The 26,834-nt window shown below is 40.6% G+C and overlaps 2 protein-coding genes and 1 pseudogene across 2 annotated transcripts; all 3 read left to right on the forward strand.

Annotated features, from left to right (window-relative positions):
* The first annotated feature begins 2,875 nt into the window (after positions 1-2,875).
* On the forward strand, positions 2,876-3,805 carry LOC126082882 (olfactory receptor 1L6-like). The gene has a single exon (XM_049895977.1). It carries the CDS (start codon positions 2,876-2,878, stop codon positions 3,803-3,805), a length of 930 nt encoding a protein of 309 aa, XP_049751934.1.
* A 15,886-nt stretch (positions 3,806-19,691) lies between these two features.
* LOC126082906 (olfactory receptor 1L6-like) lies at positions 19,692-20,621 on the forward strand. Its single transcript, XM_049896037.1, has one exon. It carries the CDS (start codon positions 19,692-19,694, stop codon positions 20,619-20,621), a length of 930 nt encoding a protein of 309 aa, XP_049751994.1.
* Positions 20,622-25,555: 4,934 nt separating this feature from the next.
* Positions 25,556-26,497, forward strand: LOC126082480 (olfactory receptor 1G1-like; annotated as a pseudogene).
* Positions 26,498-26,834: the final 337 nt, after the last annotated feature.

Genomic DNA, 26,834 nt, shown 5'->3' on the forward strand with positions numbered 1-26,834 from the left:
GAAACTTCTGAATTAGATGGTTTCTAAGATCCCTTCCACTTCTAACAATCCAGAATCCTATGGATTTGGGTTGTCCTCCAAGAGTTTACAATCTTGATGGGCATACATGTCTGCTACACGGAGAACGTCAGTCATGCTGGAAATAGAGGAAGAGGGTGAGCAGAGATGGGAGAGGACTTGAAGCCGTGTCCTGGGAAAGGGCCAGAGGAGGTGGGGCATAGTTCACAGGGAAAAATAAGTTTCAGGGGCACAGGGTCACTGTCTTCAAACACTTGAAGGGTATTTTTGTATCTCATCGCCTCTCTTCGCCCTGTACCTAAAATGACCGCTGGCACTCAGGAGATGATTATTGGATGTTTAAAAAAATCAATAATTCCACACAAAAAAAGAGAAGCAAAATTGCAGTCACTTGCTATGACTGAGATCAGCAAAGAAAGGATATTGGAAACGCTGGGTTTAGAATTCTTGACTGTTGGTTTTAATGCCAAAAACATAGACATATCGTGTTGTGGTTTCATGGGTACAATTTAGAAGACAGTGAGCGAGTTTCCTGTCACTAAAATATTCAAGCAGGATGACTATTATCAGACCTACTATAGGTTTCCTGCCCTGGACTAAAAAAAAAAAAAGAAAAAATCCTGCCCTGGACTACAAAGCAAGAAATCCACTGGAGGTCTCTGTTCCGTTCTTGCTCCTCCCAGGAAAATCTAATACCTCTTCTCTTGTTCAGCACCAATTTGCCCTTCCATCCTCCTCACCTTAGGCTTTGTTCTCTATCCACAGGCCATCACAACTATTTCACATAGATACACACACTTTCATATACTCTTCCTCATTTTCTCCAGAGCTCATTTGTAATCCTGCCTTAACCAGCTGAACCAGGCACTACATATTATAAGCACTACTGTTTTTATATTCTTGTATTTTTTATATTATGTATCATTTATACAAATAGTATTTAGATACTACCTGCTCACTTGCAAAGCACTTTTCAGACATGTTCAATCATTTGATGTCCATGACATTTTTTCCTTCAGAAAAATAAGAGGTAAAAAGACTTTCCAAAAGGAAGAGCTGGTAAGTAACTAAACTAAGCCAGGACTAGAACCCAAAACCAACTTTCCACTAATTCCAATTGTAAGAATCCTGTTTTCGTCACTATGCAATACTCCCAATCCTTAAAGATGTTGTAGAAGTTGTCTTTCTGGGTTTATTCTTTAGCAAATATTTAACAGGCAGAAAGGCAATATAGTTTAATGATTAAGAGCAGGACTATGAAACCAGACTGCTTGCACTGGAATCATACCCATTTACCACTTATATAACCAGATTCCTGACCATCTCTGTAATAACTTTGTAACTAGTTTCCTCATCTGTATAGTGACAGAGTTATTATGAGGATTTTATCATTATACAGTGTCTAGTACATGGTAAATGTTCCTGTTTGATATTTTTGTTAGGCACCTGCTACAAGAATAAAATGGTGAACTGAATATTCAGTGTTGACTAGCCAGACAGGTCCCCGCCCTGGCAAAACTAACATCCTGAGCCTCTTCCATGGCAATCATGTCTCATATGTCCTTCCTGGTATGAGAAACCACTTTGGTCCAAACCTCCAGGCACATTAGGGAGAAAACAGATGTTTCAGGAACGTATGATGCTGCAGCTTAGGACAGTGCTTACAGAGATATCGACAGTATAGATTCTCCCCTGAAATGCAAAGAATTTCATTAAAGTAACTTTGGATATCAAAAAATTGCATTGGTACTCAGATGTCCTTGGATGTGAACTTCTTCTCAGTCACCTTTCTGAGACCTCTTCTTTACCCTTTGCCTGAGTCACTTGACAGACATCTGCAGGTGACTCTCTGCTCTCTCACTAGAACCAATCCTGTCCTGGGCTCAATGGCTATTAGAAGCCTATATCTGGGAACACAGTGGGCTGGCATCAAGTCTTTCTAATAGCCAGGGTCTGATCCTAGGTTCGAGGACAGATCATTGATTTCTGACCTTAGTCCATTGTAACTGAGTCCTGGCCTTGATAGACTGATATGCAAAGCACAATTCCATCCTGGCTAGGGCCTTGCTTTGTTTTGTCTGGATCTTGCTTCACTGGACCCATTTCTAAGACAAAAGTCCAGTTCATGAAGCCAGAACCAGTCCTCTAGTGTTATTTGCCAGCACAGCAGCACCTTTATATAGTTCTTGTGCTCAGGTGACCATCCTGGCACTCGACTGCACTCTAATCTACTGCCTGGACTTCCTGGAGATGCCTGAGACAAAGGCTTCAACCAAAGCAGACAGATGCCTCTCTCTGCCTGAAGGTGGTACTTTCCCTTTCCCACGTGGTTCCAAAAGGGTGTTCTACACCCACACTGCACAATTCCATATTCTGGGGGATTGTAGGCTTTCCAGATCCATGGCACTCCTAGCCTAACCATTACTCACTCAAAGTCTGAAACCCATTCAACAAATTTTACCTAAAGAGGATGGAGCTAGGAAAACCATCTCTAGAATTATATATGTTTTCTTTTCTTTTTATATATGTTTTCTTGAGGGAGAAGTTAAGATATCTATACATCCATATCTACGAAAACAAGAAAGGGAGAAATCCTGGCCAAAACAGAATAGTCTGAGAAGGTAAATTTCATTATTTCTTTATGTATTAGGAACATCAAAGCACAAGAGATAAGGTGATTCATTCGTGCTCAGAGTGTAAATCAGTGATGGAATTGGAATGGGAAGTCAGACCTGCATGACACAAAATCCATACTCTTATCAACTGTACCAGTCATTCATACAAGTTATAACAACCAGAAAGACAAAACAGGACACACACCTAACATTCTTGCATATTTTATACTTATAGGACAGCAATGCCAAGGGGAAACCAGAGTCACATCACTGAATTCCTCCTCATGGGACTGACCACTGACCCCAAACAGCAGGTATGGCTCTTTTCCAGCTTCCTAGCCATGTACCTGGTCAATGTGGTTGGCAACTCAGTCATCATTGCAGCCATCCGAAGGGATGCTCACCTCCACACCCCCATGTACTTCTTCCTCTCCAACCTGTCTTTCATGGATATCTGCTTTACAAATGTCATTGTGCCAAGGATGCTGGCAAACATGCTGAGCAAGAGCAAGAAGGTCCCCTTTGCCCAGTGCCTCACCCAGATGTATTTCTTTGTGGCCTGTGCAATCACTGACAGCTTCCTTCTGGCTGCTATGGCTGTTGACCGCTATGTGGCCATCTGTAACCCTCTACATTACACCACAGCCATGAGCCCCAGGCGCTGTCTCCTGCTGGTGATGGTATCATGGGTGGTGTCCCACCTCCACTCACTAACCCACACAATTCTCATGGCCCGCCTCTCCTTCTGTGGGTCCAATATCATCCAACATTTCTTCTGTGATGTCCAGCCACTGCTAACGCTCTCCTGCTCTGACACCTCTGTCAATGAGCTTTTGGCCTTCACAGAGGGCTCCTTGGTGATCATGAGTCCCTTTATCTTCATTATTGTGTCTTATGTCTACATTACTCATGCTGTTTTGAAGATCCCTTCAGGAGGAGGCAGGTACAAGGTCTTCTCTACCTGTGGATCCCACCTCACAGTTGTGGCACTCTACTATGGAACTGCCATCTCAGTGTACATTCGCCCCTCATCCACCTACTCAGTGACAAAGGATCGTGTGGTCACTGTCATCTATACTGTGGTGATCCCCATGCTGAATCCTTTTATCTATAGTCTTAGAAACAGGGACATGAAACAGGCCTTGAGAAAGCTGACTAGGATAACAGAATAAAATACACATATTTTGTTACCTTTAGAAGTTTAATCATTGATAATACAATCATATGGTAAGCACCTACTGTCTGCAGGCACTATGCTTAATTCTGTGAGAAAGGCCAAATAAATCATAGCTCTGTCCTCAAAAGTACTTACAGTCTATCAAGCAGAAAAGAGAAGACTGGCAATAGCTTTCCATAACAATAATTTGTCTTACTTTTTCATAAAAATTAGTGAATCAAGGTTATAAATATCTTAATAAATTATAAATAATTTTGGAACTTCTTTAGTTCACACATCTTATGTAAATTACCAATGTAGACCAATATTTCACATAAAAATATGGAAAAAATATTTCTGAATTTATATGTTTTATGGTTTAGTCATACGACTTAAAGTTTCCACCAAATTAGTTATTAATTTCTTACTCAGATCTTCATTCTTGGTGGTAAGAGTCCTCCCTGCCACCCCGTCTCTGCTTGATTCTTCCTTTATATGTCAAAAGAGATTGACTCGAGATAAACCTAATCTTGTAGATTGAGTCCTACCTTATTAACTCAACTGCCTCTAACCCTGCCCAATTAACATCACAGAGGTAGGATTTACAACACATAGGAAAATCATATTAGAAGACAAAATGGCCGACAATCACACAATACTGGGAATCATGGCTTAGCCAAGTTAACATATATTTTGGGGAGACACAATTTAATTATTAATAGCAAGTCAGGGCTCAACCAAGGTGAGAAAAGTCTCCCTATTTAAAGGCAACCTGGCATGGAGTGGCAGGATGGAACAGGGTGAGAAGGGCATCTACATAGGAGGAGCAACCTGGCATGAGGTGTCAGAGTCCCAGAGGGGGAGAAGCGTGTCCATAACAGGAAGCAGGCTGTAATGAGGAGTAAAAATTCAAGCAGAGTATGGTGGTCATCTCCACATGGAGATAGCATGGTGCCAATGCCAAGGCAGGGTAAGAAGGATGTCCTTGTGAAGAGTCGGTCCAGTCAGTCAGGTGATAAGGTCACTCACCTGGGTTTCAGGAGTTCATAAGCGGTGACAGCCTATCATAGGGTATCAGAGCCCATTGATGATGCAGAACATGTTCACACAAAGGACATCTTTATATGACTATCAGAAGAGGGTATAACACAAGGGGTAGCCCTAAGCACAGAGTCAGAGTCCAAGGAAGGTGTGGAGAGTCAGTTTGGTGTAGGTAGTGATAGCCCGAGCAGGAGGAAGACAACATACATGCATGGGAACAGCCAGGTGTAGGCTATCTAAGCTTGAGCAAGGGGAGGAGAATATCTACCACGTGGACAGTTTGCCATGGGATGTTGAAGTCCAGGTGGGATAAGAAAGACAGCTTCCATGCAGAGGTGAAGCCCAGTGTGGACAGTCAAGACGGAAGTGGGGTGAAACAGCTGTCACTGTGGAGAAGCAACCCAGTATAGGGAATCAGAGACCAAATAGGCTGTCCATGTATGAGAGAAACCCAGCATGAGGTGTTGGAGCCCACACGGCTGAGGTGGGCGTCTATGTGAGGGGAGTCAGACCCCAAACTGGTTATTCTGGAGAATGTCCTTGTTTGTAAAAAATACATACTAAAGTATTTGTGGGAGACAGGACATCAGGCTGTTAACTTAATCTTAAATGGTTCAGGAAAAGTTCTTTGCATCATAAGTACAATTTTTTTGTAAACTTGAGATTGTTTCAAAGTTTAAAAATATTTTTAATCTGATGAAGGTATTCATTATCACAAAAAACACTACCAAAACTAGCGACCATTTCTAAAGAAAATGAGATACGGGAATATGTGTTAACACTGTCATAAAAATTTATTTCCATGAAATAAAGATGTGATATATATTTTATAGCCAATTATTGTATCTCATTTTGTTTTCATAATCATTACAACTAATACTCAAATTTTCCCCCTTTTTAAATTCAATAATTTAATTTACATAATCAAATTATTATCAGCTTAATACTGTTGTCAACTCAACTTCACCACCACTCTGGGAACTACATTTCTCAGAATATCTTTCTCTCTAAGGTTCTGGGTTGGAGTTTGCTAATGAAAGCAACTTGCATGATATTTGTAACACAGAAGTTAAGTGAAAGACATTATTCCCTGGAGACAGATGATACCATATATGTGATCAGATATGTGCGCACAGAAAGATTTACAACAGCTTTCCTGCAAAACCGAGCCTGAGAGGGGTGTCTACCATGTGGACAGCTTGTCATGGGATGTTGAATTCCAAGTGGAGTGAGAAAGAGGGCTTCCATGCAAGGGAAGCCTGGTATGAGGAATCAAAACCGAAGTGGGGTGAAACTCTGCCTGCTTCGTCACTTTAGACTAAGACCACGTGTGGAGGCTTCTCAGAGATTCTCAAATGCTACAGCATCTTCTGGAAAAGCTTTTGAAAACCATCTAGTTTGGTGTTTCAGGAAAACATCTTCAATGACAACCTCTCTTACCTCTGGCAGCAACTTCTTTAATCTTTGCTTCTCTATTTCCAACAACTGTGGAAGCCACAAATTCTATATTAAACTCATTATATCAGGAACACAGAGTAGCATCTGTTTTTCTAAGCGACTGATACAATTTTTAGTACCAGATGTGGTTCCAGAGAAACAGAAACTTAAATATGAGAATTTGGAATTAGTTCTCTAATCAACTACAACGATAACCTCATTGCTAGTGAAATATATAACCAATTAGCAAATATAGCAATATTTAAATATAAGTGTATTTATATTCATAAACAAATATATTAAATATAAACAAATATAATAAATTTAAAAATCCATGGAATCCAGTGACAACATAATGACAATCACTGGAATTGCCTGAAACACAAGGAAAGGCTTTGGAAAACTAAGTAGCTTTAGCAATAGAATGTATAACGGAAATAAACAGTACAGTGACACTGGGATGGACTTCAGATTACAATAGGGAATCTTGGAAAGAGTACGACAAGCTCTACACTTTAAACTCCCAGCTGAGGACATGGGTAGAAAACCAGAAGTTTTTATCATTTTCCTGAAAATTTTTTTAAAAACCTTTTTTCTTGAATCACAGGGCTGAGAGTTCTAAAAATATAAATCCAGAAATTTACCCTTCTTGTTGTTGCTGTTAGGTGCGGTCGGGTCGGCTCCGACTCATAGTGACCCTATGCAGAACAGAATGAAACACTGCCCAGTCCTGACCCATCCTTACAATCATTGTTATGCTTGAGCTCATTGTTGCAGCCACTGTGTCAACCCACCTCATTGAGGGTCTTCCTCTTTTCCGCTGACCCTGTACTCTGCCAAGCATGATGTCCTTCTCCAGGAACTGATCCCTCCTGACAACATGTCCAACGTATGCAAGACACAGTCTCGCCATCCTTGCTTCTAAGGAGCATTCTGATTGTACTTCTTCCAAGACAGATTTGTTTGTTCTTTTGGCAGTCCGTGGTATATTCAACATTCTTCGCCAACACCACAATTCAAAGGTGTCAACTCTTCTTCTGTCTTCCTTGTTCATTGTCCAGCTTTCACATGCATATGATGTGATTGAAAATACCATGGCTTCAGTCAGGCGCACCTTAGGCTTCAGGGTGACATCTGTGCTTTTCAACACTTTGAAGAGGTCCTTTGCAGCAGACTTGCCCAATGCAATGTGTCTTTTGATTTCTTGACTGCTGCTTCCATGGCTGTTGATTGTGGATCCAAGGAAAATGAAATCCTTGACAGCTTCGATCTTTTCTACATTTATCATGATGTTGCTCATTGGACCAGTTGTGAGGATTTTTGTTTTCTTTATGTTGAGGTGTAATCCATACTGAAGGCTGTGGTCTTTGATCTTCACCAGTAAGTGCTTCAAGTCCTCTTCACTTTCAGCAAGCAAGGTTGTGTCATCTGCATAATGCAGGTTGTTAATGAGTCTTCCTCCAATCCTGATGCCCCGTTCTTCTTCATATAGTCCAGCTTCTTGGATTATTTGTTCAGCATACAGATTAAATAGGTATGGTGAAAGAATACAACCCTGACACACACCTTTCCTGACTTTAAACCAATTAGTATCCCCTTGTTCTGTCTGGACAACTGCCTCTTGATCTATGTAAAGGTTCCTCATGAGCACAATTAAGTGTTCTGGAATTCCCATTCTTCGCAGAGTTATCCATAGTTTGTTATGATCCACACAGTCGATTGCCTTTGCATAGTCAATAAAACACAGGTAAACATCCTTCTGGTATTCTCTGCTTTCAGCCAGGATCCATCTGACATCAGCAATGATATCCCTGGTTCCACGTTCTCTTCTGAAACTGGTCTGAATTTCTGGCAGTTCCCTGTCGATATACTGCTGCAGCCGTTTTTGAATGATCTTCAGCAAAATTTTGCTTGCGTGTGATATTAATGACATTGTTCTATAATTTCCACATTTGGTTGGATCACCTTTCTTGGGAATAGGCATAAATGTGGATCTCTTCCAGTCAGCTGGCCAGGAAGCTGTCTTCCACATTTCTTGGCATAGACGAGTGAGCACCTCCAGCACTGCATCTGTTTGTTGAAACATCTCAATTGATATTCCATCAATTCCTGGAGCCTTGTTTTTTGCCAATGCCTTCAGAGCAGCTTGGACTTCTTCCTTCAGTACCATCAGTTCCTGATCATATGCCACCTCTTGAAATGGTTGAACATCGACTAATTCTTTTTGGTATAATGACTCTCTATATTCCTTCCATCTTCTTTTGATGCTTCCTGCGTCATTTAATATTTTCCCCATGGAATCCTTCACTATTGCAACTCGAGGCTTGAATTTTTTCTTCATTTCTTTCAGCTTGAGAAACGCCGAGCGTGTTCTTCCCTTTTGGTTTTCCATCTCCAGCTCTTTGCACATGTCATTATAATACTTTATTTTGTCTTCTCAAGAGGCCCTTTGAAATCTTCTCTTCAGTTCTTTTACTTCATGAATTCTTCCTTTTGCTTTAGGTGCTTGATGCTCAAGAGCAAGTTTCAGAGTCTCCTCTGACATCCACCTTGGTCTTTTCTTTCTTTCCTGTCTTTTCAGTGACCTCTTGCTTTCTTCATGGCTGATGCCCTTGATGTCATTCCACAACTCGTCTGGGCTTCTGTCACTAGTGTTCAACGTGTCAAATCTATTCTTGAGACGGTCTCTAAATTCAGGTGGGATATACTCAAGGTCATATTTTGGCTTTCGCAGACTTGCTCTGATTTTCTTGTTTTAGCTTGAACTTGCATATGAGCAACTGATGGTCTGTTCCACAGTCGGCCCCTGGCCTTGTCCTGAGTGATGATATTGAGCCTTTCCATCATCTCTTTCCACAGATGTAGTCAATTTGATTTCTGTGTTCCATCTGGTTAGGTCCATGTGTACGGTTGCCGTTTATGTTGGTGAAAGAAGGTATTTGCAATGAAGAAGTCATTGGTCTTGCAAAATTCTATCATTCGATCTCCAGCATTGTTTCTATCACCAAGGCCATATTTTCCAACTACTGGTCCTTCTTCTTTGTTTCCAACTTTTGCATTCCAATCACCAGTAATTATCAATGCATCTTGATTGCATGTTCGATCAATTTCAGACTGCAGCAGCTGATAAAAATCTTCTATTTGTTCATCTTTGGCCCTAGTGGTTGGTGCATAAATTTGAATAATAGTCGTATTAACTGGTCTTCCTTGTAGGCGTATGGATATTATCCTATCACCGACAGCATTGTACTTCAGGATAGATCTTGAAACATTCTTTTTGACAATGAATGCAACACCATTCCTCTTCAAGTTGTCATTCCCAGCGTAGTAGACCATATGATTGTCCAATTCAAACGGCCAATACCAGTCCATTTCAGCTCACTAACGCCTAGGATACCGGTGTTTATGCGTTCCATTTCATTTTTGACGATTCCCAATTTTCCTAGATTCATACTTCATGCATTCCAGGTTCTGATTATTAATGGATATTTGCAGTTGTTTCTTCTCATTTTGAATCATGCCACATCAGCAAACGAAGGTCCTAAAAGCTTTATTCCATCGACGTCGTTAAAGTCAACTCTATTTTGAGGAGGCAGCTCTTCCCCAGTCATCTTTTGAGTGCCTTCCAACCTGGGGAGCTCATCTTCCAGCACTATATCAGACAATGTTCCTCTGCTATTTATAAGGTTTTCACTGGCTAATGCTTTTCAGAAGGAGACTACCGAGTCCTTCTTCCTAGTCTGTCTCAGTCTGGAAGCTCAGCTGAAACCTGTCCTCCATGGGTGATCCTGCTGGTATCTGAATACCGGTGGCATAGCTTCCAGCATCACAGCAACACGCAAGCCCCCACAGTACGACAAACTGACAAACTGACAGACACATGGGGAGAAATTTGCCCTAGGGTGACTGAATTATAATGCAAATTGAATTCATAGTTTTGTCACTTGTATTAGAGCATTGTTTTGGAAAAAGTGACTTCCTGAAAACTAGAATGGGGACATTTTAGTTGATTATGATGAATCCGAGTACATGAAAGTCCCAAGTGCCTTCGCCAGTGCCTTAGTTTCCTAGGGCTGCCATAGGAGAATACTACAAAGTGGGTGGCTTTAAAGAACAGAAATTTATTGTCTCAGAGTTCTGGAGATTAGAAATCTGAATTTAGGGTGTTACAATGTGTATTCTCTCTATCTCTGCTCTGTCTCTCTCTCTCTCTCTCAACTCTAGGGGAAGATCATTCCTTGTCTCTTTCAGCTTCTGGTAGCCCCAGGCATTTCTTGGTATTCCTTGGCTTATAGATGGATCTCACATGGTGTCTTCCCCCAGTGTGTGACTCTGTCTTTTTGGACATCACCAGTCATATAGGATTAGAACTCAACCCTACTCCACTCCAGTATGACCTCATTACTTAAACTGACAATATCTTCAAAGAAAGACCCTATTAAGGATTAAGACTTCAATGTATCTTTTGGGGAGACACAATTCAATCCATAACTGCCAGTATACTCAGTCCTTTCTCCTTTCTCTAAGGAAACTCCCTGTCCCTTTCCCTAAGGTAAAGGCCTTCCTTCTTGCTCTAAGAGGTTATAATAACTTGTTCTAAAGCGATAACTTTGCAGGAGAATGCTGACTGTCCTCAAGACCAACTTTTATCAATCTTCATTGGCTCTAGCCCTATAAAAAAAAAAAAATTAGACTTAAAGCACAGCACAAATTGGGGAGAAGTACCAAGCCTGCCCTAAGAGATGCCATACACACGCACCCACGAAAAAAAAAAACTGCAAGATGTTACCTATTATATCATCAGAAAAGGGGGGAATATTTATGGGAATGGATTCTAAGGGAAGAAGGAAAATCATTTTGGATTTGGTTGAATTTATTGATCTGTGTGTACTAACCAGAGATTCTCAATTCGATATATTGGTTCAAGCAGATGAAACTGTTGTGTCCCTTGATGTGTGAAATTTCTCCATTTAGAAGTAAGACTTCTAGACCAGTAGAGCATAGAATCATGGAAACAGGAGGCAAAGATTTTGTGAGTAATGGTTATTAGTATGTGAACAAATTCTCATCCATGAGCTTGTTTGATTCTCCAGGCAGCACTCCATGGTATAAAGGTACTACTAAATGCGCATTATAGATGAGGAAACTCAAATTCAAAGGAGTTAAGAGTTTGCCCAAAGTCACAGGCCACTCAATGACTGACTAAACCCCATGAACCTTCCTCCCAGCTGTGGGTACTTTCTGTGGCCCTACACATCCTTCCCAACATCCCAGGGACAGTCCTAGACTCAAGTCTTTTCTACTTACCTGCCTCAGTCTCCTTCAAAATCACAATGATAAAAACCAAAACCAGTTGTCATCAAGTGATCCCATGTGTGCAGAGTAGAACTGCACTTCATAGAGTTTTCAAGGCTGTGACCTTTTCAAAGTGATCATCAGACCTTTCTTCTGAGGCATACCTGGGTAGGTTTAAAGCATCAACCTTTTGCACCATCCAGGGACTCCCTCAATGATAACAAGCCACTAATTATCTGAGTTTCAAAGAAATTTGCCACCCTGGAATCCTGAGTTTCCACAGTCTCTGCTCCTCTCCCAAGCCTCTTTCCTTAATGAGCTCCTTGGGGGTGGTGAGTAGAAAGATTTCCCATCTCCTTGGGGTGAGCTTATGTGAAGGGCAATCACTTCCTTCAAGGTAACCACCCCTTCCTTTTCACTTGATGAAAGCTGAAGCGATGGTAGCTGGGAGTGGGAGTAAGCCTCTTGTTCCTAATAACTGAGGTTACATTAAAAAAAATTACTTCTATAAAGGAAGAGAGAGAAGTGGCTGAGATGACAATCACACATACAATTTCCAGAGTGTAGCAAGTCCTATTCATCCACGCCAAGTCTGGGGCTTTTTCCTTCTTCACCTGATATGAGAGCTCCACCTATCTCCCCAGACCCCATTCTTCCCCTAATCACCAAGGCCAATGAGGCTGAGAGGGAGACGCCTGGACACTCCAATGGCCATTCTGGAGGTCACCAACCCTTTCTTGAGTAAGTAGTCATAATCTTCAACTCCATCACTATACCCAAGTCCTAGAATCCTGGAGGTTAGAACCTGGGAAATCATTTTGTATGACATCCTCTTTTTACAAGGATGAAATCTGAGGCTCAGCCAGGTGATTTGACAGTTAATATGCTGCGTCCGTTATTTCTCTGCCTAACCTCCCAATGCCATAATCCCTTCTGTGCTCTCTGTTTCTCCTTCCCCAATTGCATAAAGCAGGAAGGATTTGGTGTTGGTAGATGAGACCACAGCAAAAGGTGTTTGGAACGTTGTAGCTGTCCTGATGCTGACAGGTAGAAACCAGGTTGCTGGCCCAGCTTGGCCCTTGGGTGTCCCCAGAGCCTATCTGCCAAGAAAAGTTCTAGATTCCTATGTCCTCACCACAACCTCTGAACACCTTCAGAACAGCATGGACCATGAGCTGATAGATGAGAGTGAGTGGTAAGAGGAGAGAAAATCCCTGATAACACCTGGGTTGCTATACCACCTCCACTGATAACTTTCTGTGTAGTATTTGCTAAATCACCGCCTCTTTAGGACTCAATTTTTCCCAGTGTTAAGTGAGCATGCTATTTCGTATTATTTTAGCTATATCTTTATACTACTTTTATGCAGTTATTCAATGTATAAAGCATATAAAAATCAGGATTACTCTGGTAAAAGAGGAAGAAACCTGGAGTCCCTCCCAATCAGCATTGTCCTGAGGCTCCCTGCTCATCTTCCACCTCCCCTGGAGTGGCCCCTGAGTCTCTCAGGGAAGCACAGTCTGGAAATCTGTGAAACAGATATAAGATCAATCCATCGCCAACAACCTATAAAAGTCATCCTATCCCCCAGGAATTTACATTCTAAATGAAAATACTTGTCCATCACACACACAGAGCATTAGCTGTGATAGGTAGGTAAATGGTGGGATGACTTAAAACCAAGCTGTGTGAGCAAAGATTGGAAGATGTAGGAAGCCGAGGTGTTTCACTCAGAGAAGAGGCTCAGAGATATGTTCACTGTCTTCAAACATCCGAACAGCTATCATGGTATCCGATACCTCTGTATCCTCAATGCCTAGATTGTTTCTGGCACTCAGTGAAGATTTGTTGAGTGAATTATAAATCATTCGATCTATTCATGAAAGAAAAGCAAAATCAACATCACTAGCAAACAGTCAAGTCAGGTAACAGAGGTAGGCTTAGAATCCTTGGCTCTTGCATTTCAATCTAGGATATATAGACTTTTCCCATTGTGATTGCAAAGGTTCAAGGTGTAGGATTTAGGAGACAGTCAACTTCCTTTACTGGCAACATTTCAGCTGGATGACCTGGCATCTGGGCTCCTAATGGGTTCTTGGTCTGGGGAGTATAACGGAAGAGAAATCCCCTGAGTTCTATTTAAGATTTGCAATTCTTTTTCTTATGAATAGACTTCAAATGTAATGAGTTGAATTAACCACACTCCTCAGATCTTGGCAACACTGGGCCATTTTCCTTTTGTTTGCTTCCTCACTCACTTTTGCATTTTCATACCTATTCCCAACTTCTATTCCCCTTCTTCATTCTAATGTGTTTAATGTTTAACTTTGTAATGGATATACTTGTTATTTTGTTGCATTTTAATTTACATAAATCATCTTATTATAGATCCCATTTATTTTCTTACTTTTTCACTCAGATTATGTTTTCAAAATCTAACAATGTTGCTATGAGTAACTCTAATCAGATGTCCCTCCCACCATTTGTCTTTATTCTCCCTTCCAAGTTTACTAAAGAAATGTAAAATGAAATCTCATAGTTTATTTTTTTATTTCTCTGATAACCACTGAATTTGAGCATCTCTTCATAAGATTATTAGCCTTGGGCTTTCTTGAACTTTTCTGTATTGGTGATCTTATATTTTTCTTGCTAGTGTGAAAGTCACCATTACGTTTTCTAGACATTAGTACCACATCTGTTAGACTGTGTATATATCATCTCCCAACTTTTACTATGGCTATTTGCTTTATTTGTAATTATGTAATCAATTTATTTTTTCCCTTTGGCTATTTTTAATTTTAGAAGTCTTGTTTAAGAAGTTCTTTCCCTTCTTGTTCACAGATATTCTCCTACAGTTATTTTTATTTACTTCATAGTTTCATGTAATGCATGTAAGTCCACAATTCATCTAGACTCCACCTTTATATATGGTGTTAGATTCAGTTCTCTTTGTTTCCTCAATATGATGAGCCAGTTTTCCCAACACTACCAAACACTCCATCCTTTCCCCTTTTGGGTTTTTGTGCCATAATGTTCCTATACTAAGTTCTTGTATTAACGTGGTCGCTGTCTCAGCTATCTAGTCTGTTCCATTGGCCTTTTGTCTGTTCTTGCACCAAAACCAAACTGCCTCTATCATTGTGGACTTTTACTACTTTTGACCTCTGATAAGACAAAACCAAAAACCAAACCCACAGCCATCAAGTCCAATTCATAGCGACCCTACAGGAAAGAGTAGAACTGCCCCATAGATTTGCAAGGCTGTATATCCTTACAGAAGAAGGCTGACACATCTTTCTCTTGTGGAGCAAGTGGTAGCTTTGAACTGCCAGCTTTTCAGTTAGCAGCCAAGCACTTTAACTACTGCACCACCAGAGCTCCTGATAATACAAGTGCCCATTTTTTACTCTTCATTTTCAACTTTTACTTAGTTACTTCTGAACCTTTATTGTTACATGTGAATTTCAGAAAAACTTATCAAGAACTTCAAAAAGCTCATTAGGTATTTTGATTGAGGTAGAAGTAAATTTATAGGCTAATACAAAAAATAAAACCTTTGTGATATTATGTCAACCCATCCAAGAACATGGAATTTCTTTCCATTTTTTCCCATCATCTTATTTGATCTTTATTGGAGTTCCCAATATTTCCACGTGGTGGTTTTGTGTATTCTAAGATAAATTAATTCCTAAAGCTTTAGAGTGTTTGTTGCATTTTTGAATTGTATGTTTTTATCATTACATATTCTCTATGGTTATTGCTAACTTAGAGAAATGCTAATCATTTTTCTGAGTTGATATTATTTCCAGAAACCTGGCTGGTTCCAACTCTATGGTACATAATTTCTGTTTTTGTTTCATTTCACCTGAATCTCTGTTTTGGTAGCTAGATGACTAGTGATTCAATTACCGCCAGGTTGGGACCTTGACTATTCTCCTTGCCCTTGCCTTTTTGCGGGATAAGGGGCCAGATTCTGAACCTGAGTACTTTGTTACTCATAGCTCTCACAGTTGTTTTCCAGGATGCTGCATCTTCTCATATTTCCATTGCCCACAGTACCACGCCTTTGACTCTTCTTGCCTTAAGGAGGCGGATATTACATACTTTTTTGTCATTATAGACAAGGAACAGAGGTATATACCTTGTTTAAGGTCACAAAATTAGTCAGTGGTGGAGCTGGAATTGAAACCTGATCCAAAAACCCATATTTTTTTTGACTATTTAACACCATTTCTATGAAGTTACATCATAGACTATAAGGTGGTCTATGTGGATATCCCCCCTTATGCACTACAAAACTTGAAATACCTTATATTTCCTCTGCCAGATTAAAGACTTTAAGGCAGGGCACACACCTAACATTTCTTGATTTTTTGTTGTCGTTGTTGAGAATATAAACACCAAAACATACACCAATTCAACAGTTTCTACATGTACAATTCGCTGATATTGATTACATTCTTCAAGTTGTGCAACCATTCTCACCCTCCTTTTATGAGTTGTTTGTCCCCAATTAACATAAATTCATTTCCTCCTAAGGTTCCTACCCAATCTTTCAAGTTGCTGTTCTCAATTTGATTCCATATAGACAGTTCTTAAAAGAGCATAATGTTCCTCAGGGGACATCTAGGTCAATTGGCGTAAGAAAGTTTATTAAGAAAATGTTCTGCATCCCACTTTGGTGAATGCTGCCTGGAGTCTTAAAAGCTTGCAAGCAACCATCTAAGATGCATCAATTGGTCCCAACCTACATGGAGCAAAGGAGAACAAAGGACACCAAAGATTCAAGGAAAATATGAGCCCAAGAGACGGAAAGGGCCGCATAAATCAGAGACTCCATCAGCCTGAGACCAGAGGAAATAGATGGTGCCTGGCTGCCACTAATGACTACCCTGACAGGGAACACAACAGAAAGTCCCTGAGGAGCAGGAAAAAAGTGGGGTGCAGAACTAAAATTCTAGTAAAAAGACCAGACTTAATGGTCTGACTAAGCTTTGAGGGACCCCAGAAGACATGGCCCCTGGACTCTCTCTTAGCGCAGAACAAAAACCATTCCTGAAGCCAACTCTTCGGGCAAAGATTAGACTGACTATAAGACATAAAATAGTATTCGTGAAGAGAGAGCTTCTTAGCTCAAGTAGATACGTGAGACTAAATGGGCAGCTCCTGTCCGGAGGTGAGAAGAAAAGACAAAAAGGGACAAGAGCTGGTTGAATGGACACGGGAAATCCCGGGTGGAAAGGAGGAGTGTGCTGTCACATTACAGGGAGAGCAACTAGGGCCATATAACAATGTGTGCATAAATTTTTGTATGAGAAACTAACTCGAAATGTAAACTTTCACTTAAAGCTCAACAAAATAAATAAATTAAAAAAAAAAAAGAGCATAATGCTCAAAGCAGACTTTTTTACTAGTTAAGCTATTGTTTGGTTTTAAGAAGACATCTGGGGATATTTTTTGTTTAAGGTTTTAAAGACTATCTCAGAGCAATAGTTTCACGGGTTCATCCAGCCTCCATGGCTCCAGAAAGCCTGGATTCCATGGGAATTTGAAATTCTGATCTGCATTTTTTGCCTTCTGATCAGGATTCTTCTATAGAATTTTTGTTCAAAATGTTGAGTAATGGTAGCTGGGCACCGCCCAGTTCTTCTGGTCTCGTGGCAAAGGAGATAGCTACTCATGGAGGAAATAGCCACACATTCCATATTCTCCTCCTATTTCTGACTCTCCTTCTGCCAGTTGCTCCAGGCGAATAGAGACAAATTATTGTGCCTTAGACAATCTCTTACAAGCTTTTAAGTCCCCAGGCTCTACACAACAAACTATGAGGTAGGACGAAAGCACTAGACACTTTATTAGGCCAATTAACTGGATCCCGTTTTAATTTTCTGTATGTGGAATTCCAATTTTCCCAACACCACTTATTGAAGAAGCTCTTCTTTCTCCATCAGATGGACTTAAAACCCTTGTCAAAAATCAGATAACCATAGATGTGTGGGTTTATTTCTGGACTCTCAAGACTATTCCATTTTTCTATGTGTCTACTGTTCCGCCAGTACCAGGCTGTTTTGGTTACTGTAGCTGTATAGTATGTTTTAAAACCAGGAAGTGTGAGTCCTCCTACTTTGTTCTTCTCTTTCAACATTGTTTTAGCTATTCAGGGCCTCTTGCCATTCCATATAAAGTTGAGGATTGGTTTTTCCATTTCGGTAAAGAACACTTGGGATTTTTATTGGGATTGCTATTGAATCTATAGATCGCTTTGGGTAGTATTGAAATCTTAACAATATTAAGTCTTCCAATCCATGAATATGGAACATCTTTCTATGTATTTATATCTTCTTTAATCTCTTTCAGCAGAGTTTTATAATTTTCATTACATAATCTTTCACATCCCTGGTTAAGCTTATTCCTAAGTGTTTATTCTTTTAAATGCTACTGTAAATAGAATTGTCTCCCTAATTTCCCTTTCAGATTTCTGATTGCTGGTATATAGAAACCCAACTGATATTTGTTTGTTGACCTTGTATCCTGCAACTTTGCTAAACTGCTCTATTAGCTCTAAAAGTTTTCTTGTGTACTCTTTGGAATTTCCTATATGAGATCATATCATTTGTGAACAGAGATAGTTTTACTTCTTTTTCAATATGGGTACTTTTTATTTCTTTTTCTTGTCTTATTGCTCTGGCTAAGACTTCTAATACAATATTGAATGAAGTGAGAGCAGGCACCCTTGTCTTGTTCCCAGTTTCAAGGGGAAAGCTCTCGGTCTTTCTCCATTAAGTATAATGTTGGCTGTTAGTTTTTCACATATGCCCTGAATCATATTGAGGAATTTCCCTTTTGTCCCTATATTCTTTAGGGTTTACATCAAGAAAGGGTATTGAATTTTATCAAATGCTTTTTCTGCATACATACAGATGATCATTTGTTCCTTCTTCTTTGTTCTATTGATGTGGTATAGTAAGTTGATTGATTTTCTAACGTAGAACCATCCCTGCATTCCTGGAATAAATCTCAACTGGTCATGGTGTATGATTCCTTTAATATGCTATTGGATTCTGTTTGTTAGTATTTTGTTGAGGATTTTTACATCTATATTCATACAAGATACTGGCCTATAGTGTTCTTTTTTTGTAGGCCTTTGGTATCAGGGTTATTTTCTTAGTTATCTAGTGCTGCTATAACAAAAATACCACAAGTGGATGCTGTAAAAAATCGTAGTTTATTCTCTCACAGTTTAGGAGGCTAGAAGTCCAAATTCAGGGTGTCAGCTGTAGGGGAAGGCATTCTCTCTCTGTCAGTTCTGGGGGAAGGTCCTTGCCATCAATCTTCCCCTGGTCTAGTAGCTTCTCAGTGCAGGAACCACAGATCCAAAGGATGTGTTCTGCTCCCGACACTAATTTCCTGGTGGTATGAGATCCCTCTCCCCACTGCTTGATTCTTTCTTTTTATCTCAAAAGAGATTGACTCAACATGCAGCCTAACCCTGTAGATTGAGTTCTGCTTCATTAACATAACTGCCTCTAATCCTGCCTCATTAACATCATAGAGGTAGGATTTACAACACACAGGAAAATTACGTCAGATCACAAAATGGTGAACAACTACATGGACTGGGAAACATGGACTAGCAAAGTTAACACACATTTTTGGAGGACACAATTCAATCCATCACAGTTATGTTTGTTTTGCAGAATGAATTAGGGAGTATTTCTTCCTTCTCTAGCTTTTGGAAGAGTTTAAACAGTATTGGTGTTAATTCTTCTCTAAATGTCTGCTAGAATTACCAAGAGAAGCCATCTGGGGCAGGAATTTTTTTGTTGTTGGGAAGTTTTTGATCACTGATTCAATCTCTTCACTGGTTATGGGTCTGTTGAGATGATTTTCTCTTGAGTCAGTTTGGGTAGAGAGTGTGCTTCTAAGAATTTGTCCATTTCATCTAGGTTATCCAGATTGTTGCTGTACAGTTGTTCATAATATTCTGTCGTAATTATCTTTATTAATATTGGGTCAGTTGTAATGTCTACTCTTTCATTTCTTATTTTGATTATTTGTATCTCTCTTATTTATTTATTAATTTATTTATTTACTTTCCTTTCTTTACATTTCTTAATTCCAGAGCATCAATGCTGAGGGAAAACAAGAGCCACATTACTGAATTCTTCCTCCTGGGACTAACCACTGACCCCAACCAGCAGATGTGGCTCTTTGCCAGCTTCCTAGCCATGTACCTGATCAATGTGGTTGGCAACTCAATCATCATTGCAGCCATCCTAGGGGATGCCCACCTCCATACCCCCATGTACTTCTTCCTCTCCAACCTGTCCCTGGTAGACATCTGCTTTACAATTGTTATTGTGCCACAAATGTTAGTGAACATGCTGACTCAGAGAAAGACCATCCTCTTTGCCCAGTGCCTCACTCAGATGTATTTCTTTGTGGCATTTGGTATCACTGACAGCTTTCTTCTGGCTGCCATGGCCATTGACCGCTATGTGGCCATCTGTAACACACTACACTATACTTCAACCATGAGCCCCAGACACTGTCTCCTGCTGGTGATGGCATCCTGGATGGTGTCCCACCTCCACTCACTGACTCACACAATTCTCATGGCCCGCCTCTCCTTCTGTGGGTCCAATATCATCCACCACTTCTTCTGTGATGTCCAGCCACTGCTAACGCTCTCCTGCTCTGACACCTCTGTCAATGAGCTTTTGGCCTTCACAGAGGGCTCCTTGGTGATCATGAGTCCCTTTATCTTCATTATTGTGTCTTATGTCTACATTACTCGTGCTGTTCTGAGGGTCCCTTCAGGAGGAGGCAGGTACAAGGTCTTCTCTACCTGTGGATCCCACCTCATGATTGTGGCACTATTCTACGGGACCATCATATCTGTATACATTCGCCCCTCATCCACCTACTCAGTTACAAAGGACCGTGTAGCCACTGTCATCTATACAATAGTTACTCCCACACTGAATCCTTTTATCTATAGCTTTAGGAACAAGGACATGAAGCAGGCCTTGAGAAAGCTGACTAGGAGGGCAGAATAACATAACCATATTCTTAGCATTTATTAATTAAGCAAGAATCCACAAAACACCGACTACATAGCTAAGAAGCACAACAGTTTTGGATTTCAATCATGGCTCTGCTACTATTCAGAACCCTCAAAACCTTATTTTTCTCATCTATAAAAGAAATAATAATGGTATCAAGCCTCTGGGGTTTTGTGAAGTTTACATGAGATGATGATCTGTGTAAAACAAGTAGTATACTGCCTGGCCTGTTAAGTGCTCAATAAAGGTTAGTTATGATTTTGACAGTGTTTGGAACTTTATAACTTAAGACAAATAAATAGTTTTTTTAGAAGAAATAAGGCACATGGGAAAGGATCAGTCAGTGAAGATAGTTGGACAGTGATTCTTGGAATCCGTTTCCCCAAGACCAAAGTCAACTCTCAAGGTAAGGTTGCTTTTATACAATGAGAGCGGGGGAGGGGGAGGAGGATATGCAAACCAGGTGATCCACTTGATAACTCTTGGTACTCCTTTCATGATTGTAACTCTGGTTGGACACACGCTGCAACCCTAGCCTGAGGAGGGTATGCTTATCACGGTCCCAGACACTTCATAAGTAAAGATTTCAGGCACACTACCCGGTAAGCCCCAAGACCTGCCAAGTGATAGCTGAGGGTAAGAGGAATTTAGAATGGTTAATAGAGGAGGATGAGTATGACACCAATGGTGACAAGGAGGACTGTGGTTCATCCCACTAATCTCCCTCTTGTAAGTTTTCCCTTAGGCTCATGGAAACCATGGAGGAGCTATTTGCTGTACCTGTGTAGAGAAGTAGATCTGTGCAGTGCAAAGGGTAGACTGTGGCAGCCATGGAAATGTGCCACTCCAATCTCCTGCGGTGGGGAGCATAACTAATGAGTGGCCCTAGCTACTGTCCCTCTCAGTCCACTATGTTTGTGCCAAAGCCATGGTTATGCAGGATGTTCCCAGACAATGGCTGAGCACGGCAAGGGTATCAAGATAAGTCCATTCCAGAGAAACATGGTACTCCTTCAATGGAAAACTTTGGTTTAAGGCCTGGTGGAAGTTTCATGGTACTTGGTGCAGTTCAAGACTCTTCCTATCCCACATGTGTCAGACCTGCAACATAGCCTGAATGCTCTTCCTGATTTCACCAGGTCCTTCCCCAATAAATCTCTTCTAAAAACCCATGAAAATATCTTACACAGTTTTAGCAAACTTATTTTGCAGCAAAATGTCACTGGATTGACATGTGGCTATCTAAAAATATTTATCTCACTTGGTATTCATGCATTTATTGCCAAAATATTATGGTGTTTGATTATAGTGTGAAGCCTCAGAACCCTTGGTGGTGTCATAGAATAGATAATACATACACAGTATTCCTTTCTAAAGTTGGAAACATTCTGAATTCCAAAATGAAAAAGCCCTAAAGGTATTGGACAGGGGAGTGTGGACCTTTATTATGTTGTTGTGTGCCGTCGATTCCCACTCATTACGACCCTATATATCAGAGTAGAACTGCCCTCCCCCCCCGCAAAAGATTTCCTAGGCTGTAATCTTTACGGGAGCAGATCACCAGGTCTTTTCTCCTGCAGAGCCACTGGTGGATTCGAACCATTGACCTTTCAGTTAGCAGCCTAGCACTTAACCATTGTACCACCATGGCTCCTTACCCTTATTATAAATGGTGAAAAAGAATGACCTGTAAGTACAATTATCAGCATGAATGTCAAAATCATAATATTGAGAGAAAGAACCATTCATGTAAGTAATAAAGATAGGCACATATAAACAATACATGATTTATGCATACTTGCATGTCTGATAAAACTATAAGAAAAATATTCTTCAATGTTTTATATACTTTTAAAATATATACTATGTATTTCACAATTAAAAATAAACAATTTTTCATGCACAAGTCACTGTGACTTCTGTAGATTTTACACATAAGTCATATATATACCCTCTGGAGTCACAGAGAACAAGTCTATTCACTTTTTCTCATGACAGAACTGTAGGAATTTGAAGACAATAATTGTGTTGAGCACTCTGCACCAAATCTGCTCTACTCATCTGTTATTATTTATTTGTTGGAAAATGATGGGTTTTCTTCAGGAGGATTGGGACCTGATTACAATATGTGGACTCCATGGCAGGTTAAGGTGGGTAAGATAGAACCATCCAATTCCCTTGCCCTGGAGAAGGGTTCCCAGACCTGGTCACTCCAAAACAAAGGCATTACTGAAGCTGCTGGGACTCCGGAGTCCAGGGCTCAGAGGTGACAGCTGGGAGGTTGGACAATTGCTGCATCTAATCTCTAACTAGGCCTGGGATTGGGTCCCAGGAGACACTGTATGTGAAAAGCTCACAACTGTTCCTGGCTCCTGTTCCTAAGAACATGTTGGTCTAGCCCTGAGTCATCAGTCTGTGCTGCTGCTGCAACAAAGGAAGAGCTCTGTGGCTCCAGCCAGTCCTCCTGAAGGGAAGTAGGGGAGGCAGACCCAATCTCCTTGGTGATGGAGATCTAAGGATGGTTAGATTTTCCAGGTAAGGGCTAAGGGTATAGAGATGGGGGATATACACACACGTACATGGGACACACACACACACACGCATACCCACAGAACTTCCTTCCTATTCCTTCTTCTTCGTCTGCTCCTTACTCACACTCTGCCAAATCCATCGTGGTTCTACTGATCACCATGAGAAGTGCCTTGATGCAATATTCATTAACTTCCTGGGATTCCAGCCAGAATTCAATGCAAATCAGTTTTCCCAAGCCCCTAGCAGTAGCCAAGACATTTTAACTGTATAATAACAGGACCTAGAAGCCCTGTACTACGCATGGAAAATTCATTCGCAGCCCACTAGATCATAAGTGCCTTTCGGAATTATTCTGTGACACTACCCAAAGACAATAACAGTCTCCACAGTAATTGATAGTTAATTATGTCCTGTTTTATTTTTTTAACTTACATCCCAGAATATTTGAAGTACATTTATTTATCTTCGTTTTACAATTGAGGCTTTCAGAGGTAAGTGATTTGACCAAAAAGGGACAGCTAGGACTCAAACCAGGGCCTGTACATGTCAAAGTGGGTGCTTTGTCATGGTACTACTGAGTCAGAATCATCACCACACAAGGGTCACAATAATGATGATATTGATGACAATGATAATTATGACTCTATATATGAAACTTTATAGTTTTAAGCCCAACTGCTCACAGACAGTGACCAGAACAAAGTGACATATAGGATGGCCAACCATTCCAGTTTGCCCAGGACTGAGAGGGTTCCTGGGAGGTGAGACTTTCAGTTAGTCACCCTAGAAAGCAACTCCAATTTTGTTAACTTCAACAAGAGAAACAATAATGTCAAGAAAAGCTAACATTTGATGAGCATTTTATGAGTCAGTCATTCTTTTAAGTTCTGTACAATCTTTATTTAACTTAATCCTGACAACTAATCCTATGAATTGGGCATTATTATTATCCCCTTCAAGGAGTCCTGGTGGCGCAGTAGTTAAGTGCTCAGCTTCTAACCAAGAAGGTCAGTAGTTTGAACCCACCAGCAACTCTGCAGGAGAAAAGACCTGGTGACCTGCTACCCTAAAGATTACAGCCTATGAGGCAATTCTACTCTGTCCTATAGGGTTGCTATGAGTCGGAATCAATTCAAGGGCACGACAACAACATTATCGCCTTCTAACAGATGCAGAAACTGAAGCCCAAAAAGATTGAGCCATTTGTTCATGGTCACAGCCTATAAGGGCACTGGTGGTCAAATGAAGATTTATCAAACCCTGGAGGAAATGTGTTGTATCAACACATCAAAGAGCATGAATTAGCACATGCTGCCATTGCCTATCCATGTGTTCATCCTTCCACAACATACAAATGCTCAAGTTAGAATCTGTCATTTTGGATTCAGGCATTTTGATGCTTTCAACAGTCCTATGAGGTAGGTTTATGTATAGATCTTAGAGATGATGGAAATGAAATAGTTTCCCCAAAATATAAAAGGCAAATCAGTTTTAGAGCTGGGAGACATGTTGTCTAACACTTTCCAATTATCAGGCATCCAGAGTTCCATTTTATCTATTACTTCTACTACTAAAAATAGTAATAACTACTATTACAATTTATTGAAGGCCTACTCTGGTCTGATTATTTACAGTAACTGTATAAACTATGAACATAGTTTACAGTCTAAAAAACTAAAGCTCAGAGAGGATAAGAGGGTATGCCAGTTCCAGAGACTCACACAGCCAGGAAGAGCAGATAAAGGGTGCCCACGTAGTCTTTAAGAGATCAAAGCCAATGCTCCTAATGACTGATGATGTTTATAATGATGTTGATTGTGACGATGATGACAAACCCTTTTATTTGTAAAATGCTATTGGGTTTACAAAGATCTTTTACTCACATTTACTTATTCGATGGGTCTTCAAAAAAAAAAGAAGGCCGATATGCCCATCAAACCAAGAATGTCTAAGTCTCGGCTATGACCAATCTGTGAAAACTGTTACCCCGTTCTCCACTACACACACATACACACAACTATGCTTACCTATAATTTTCTAGTAAGTGACTATCCCCTAAGGTTATCTTATTCAAACTTCACAAGCCTATGAAATAGTTTTCCTACTTTAAAAAGAAAAAGGAACTAAGACTTATGAGCGTTCTTCCCAGGTATTCTCCATTTCAACCCCATCCAGGAGGTCTATAGACAACTTATTAGACAACTAGATTGCAAAGGCCACTCCATCAATGTCTCTCATTACCATCATCCAGGGTTCTCATCGCTGCACATGTTTACACCAAGAGATACGATGGCCTTTGAAAAGAGCACAAAAAAACAAACTGAAGACTTTGAATAATATAACTTTCTGGAGTCTCTATATTTAAACAACATTTTCCTTCAATTGTCCTATTTTAAATGGGAATTAGAAACCAAACAACCATCTCTGACTTCTTCCTTCTTGGCTTCTCTGAGCACCCTGAGCAGCAGCTTCTCCTGTTCAGCCTCTTTCTGGGCATGTACCTGGTCACTGTATTGGGGAACCTGCTCATCATCCTGGCCATCAGTTCTGACACACACCTCCATACACCCATGTACTTCTTTCTGGCCAACCTGTCCTTCATTGAGACCTGCTTCACCTGCACTATTGTTCCAAAGGTGCTAGTAAATATCCAGACACAGCATTACGCCATCTCCTACACTGGGTGCCTCATACAGATGTATTTCTTCATGGCGTTTACCCTGTTGGATGACTTCCTGCTGGCTGTGATGGCATATGACCGATACGTGGCCATTTGTCTTCCTCTCCACTACACCATGGTCATGCGTCCCCAACATTGCCTGCTGCTGGTGACAGCATCCTGGCTTTGTTCCCAACTACTGACCTTCTCACTTACTCTCCTGATGTCTCAGTTCTCCTTCTGTGCCTCCCATTGCATACGACACTTTTTCTGTGATGTACCCCCACTTCTAAAACTTGTCTGTTCAGACACCCATACCTATCAAATCACAATCTTAACTGAAGCAGTTCTCTCAGGCATGATTCCTCTCACCTGTGTTCTGGTCTCTTATGTCCACATCATCCATACCATCGTCAGGATCCCCTCTTCTGTGGGTAAGCACAAAGTCTTCTCTACCTGTGGCTCTCACCTGTCTGTGCTCAGTCTCTTTTATGGGACCCTCTTTCTTGTGTATTTCCAGCCGTCATCCTCCTAATCAGCAGATACTGGAAAGGTTGCATCTCTGATATACACAGTGGTCATCCCCATGCTGAACCCTTTTATCTATAGCCTGAGGAACAGGGAAATGAAGGGAGCTGTGTGGAGACTCCTTGACTGGGGAAAATGCTGTAGCCTGTAAAGGGTCCTTCCCCAGAATAGTAGCTCAAAATGCCTTCTTCCCTGAACTTCTCCATTGTAATTCTGAAAGGCCAACAATCCCTACTTGATTTAGTATATGTAAGTGTCCAAATGGGGGTAGTGGTGGTTCAGTGGTAAAATTCTCACCTTTGTGCGGGAGACCCAGTTTTGATTTCTGGTTAATGCACTTCAAGCACAGCCACCATCCATCTGTCAGTGGAGGCTTGCATGTTTGTAAGATGCTGTACAGGTTTCAGTGGAGCTTCCAGACCAAAACAGACTAGGAAGAAAGGCCTGGCAATCTATTTGCAAAAAATCAGTCAATAAAAATTCTATGG

The sequence above is a fragment of the Elephas maximus genome, chromosome 9, assembly GCF_024166365.1.
Source record: "Elephas maximus indicus isolate mEleMax1 chromosome 9, mEleMax1 primary haplotype, whole genome shotgun sequence".
NCBI classification, from domain to species: Eukaryota; Metazoa; Chordata; class Mammalia; order Proboscidea; family Elephantidae; genus Elephas; species Elephas maximus.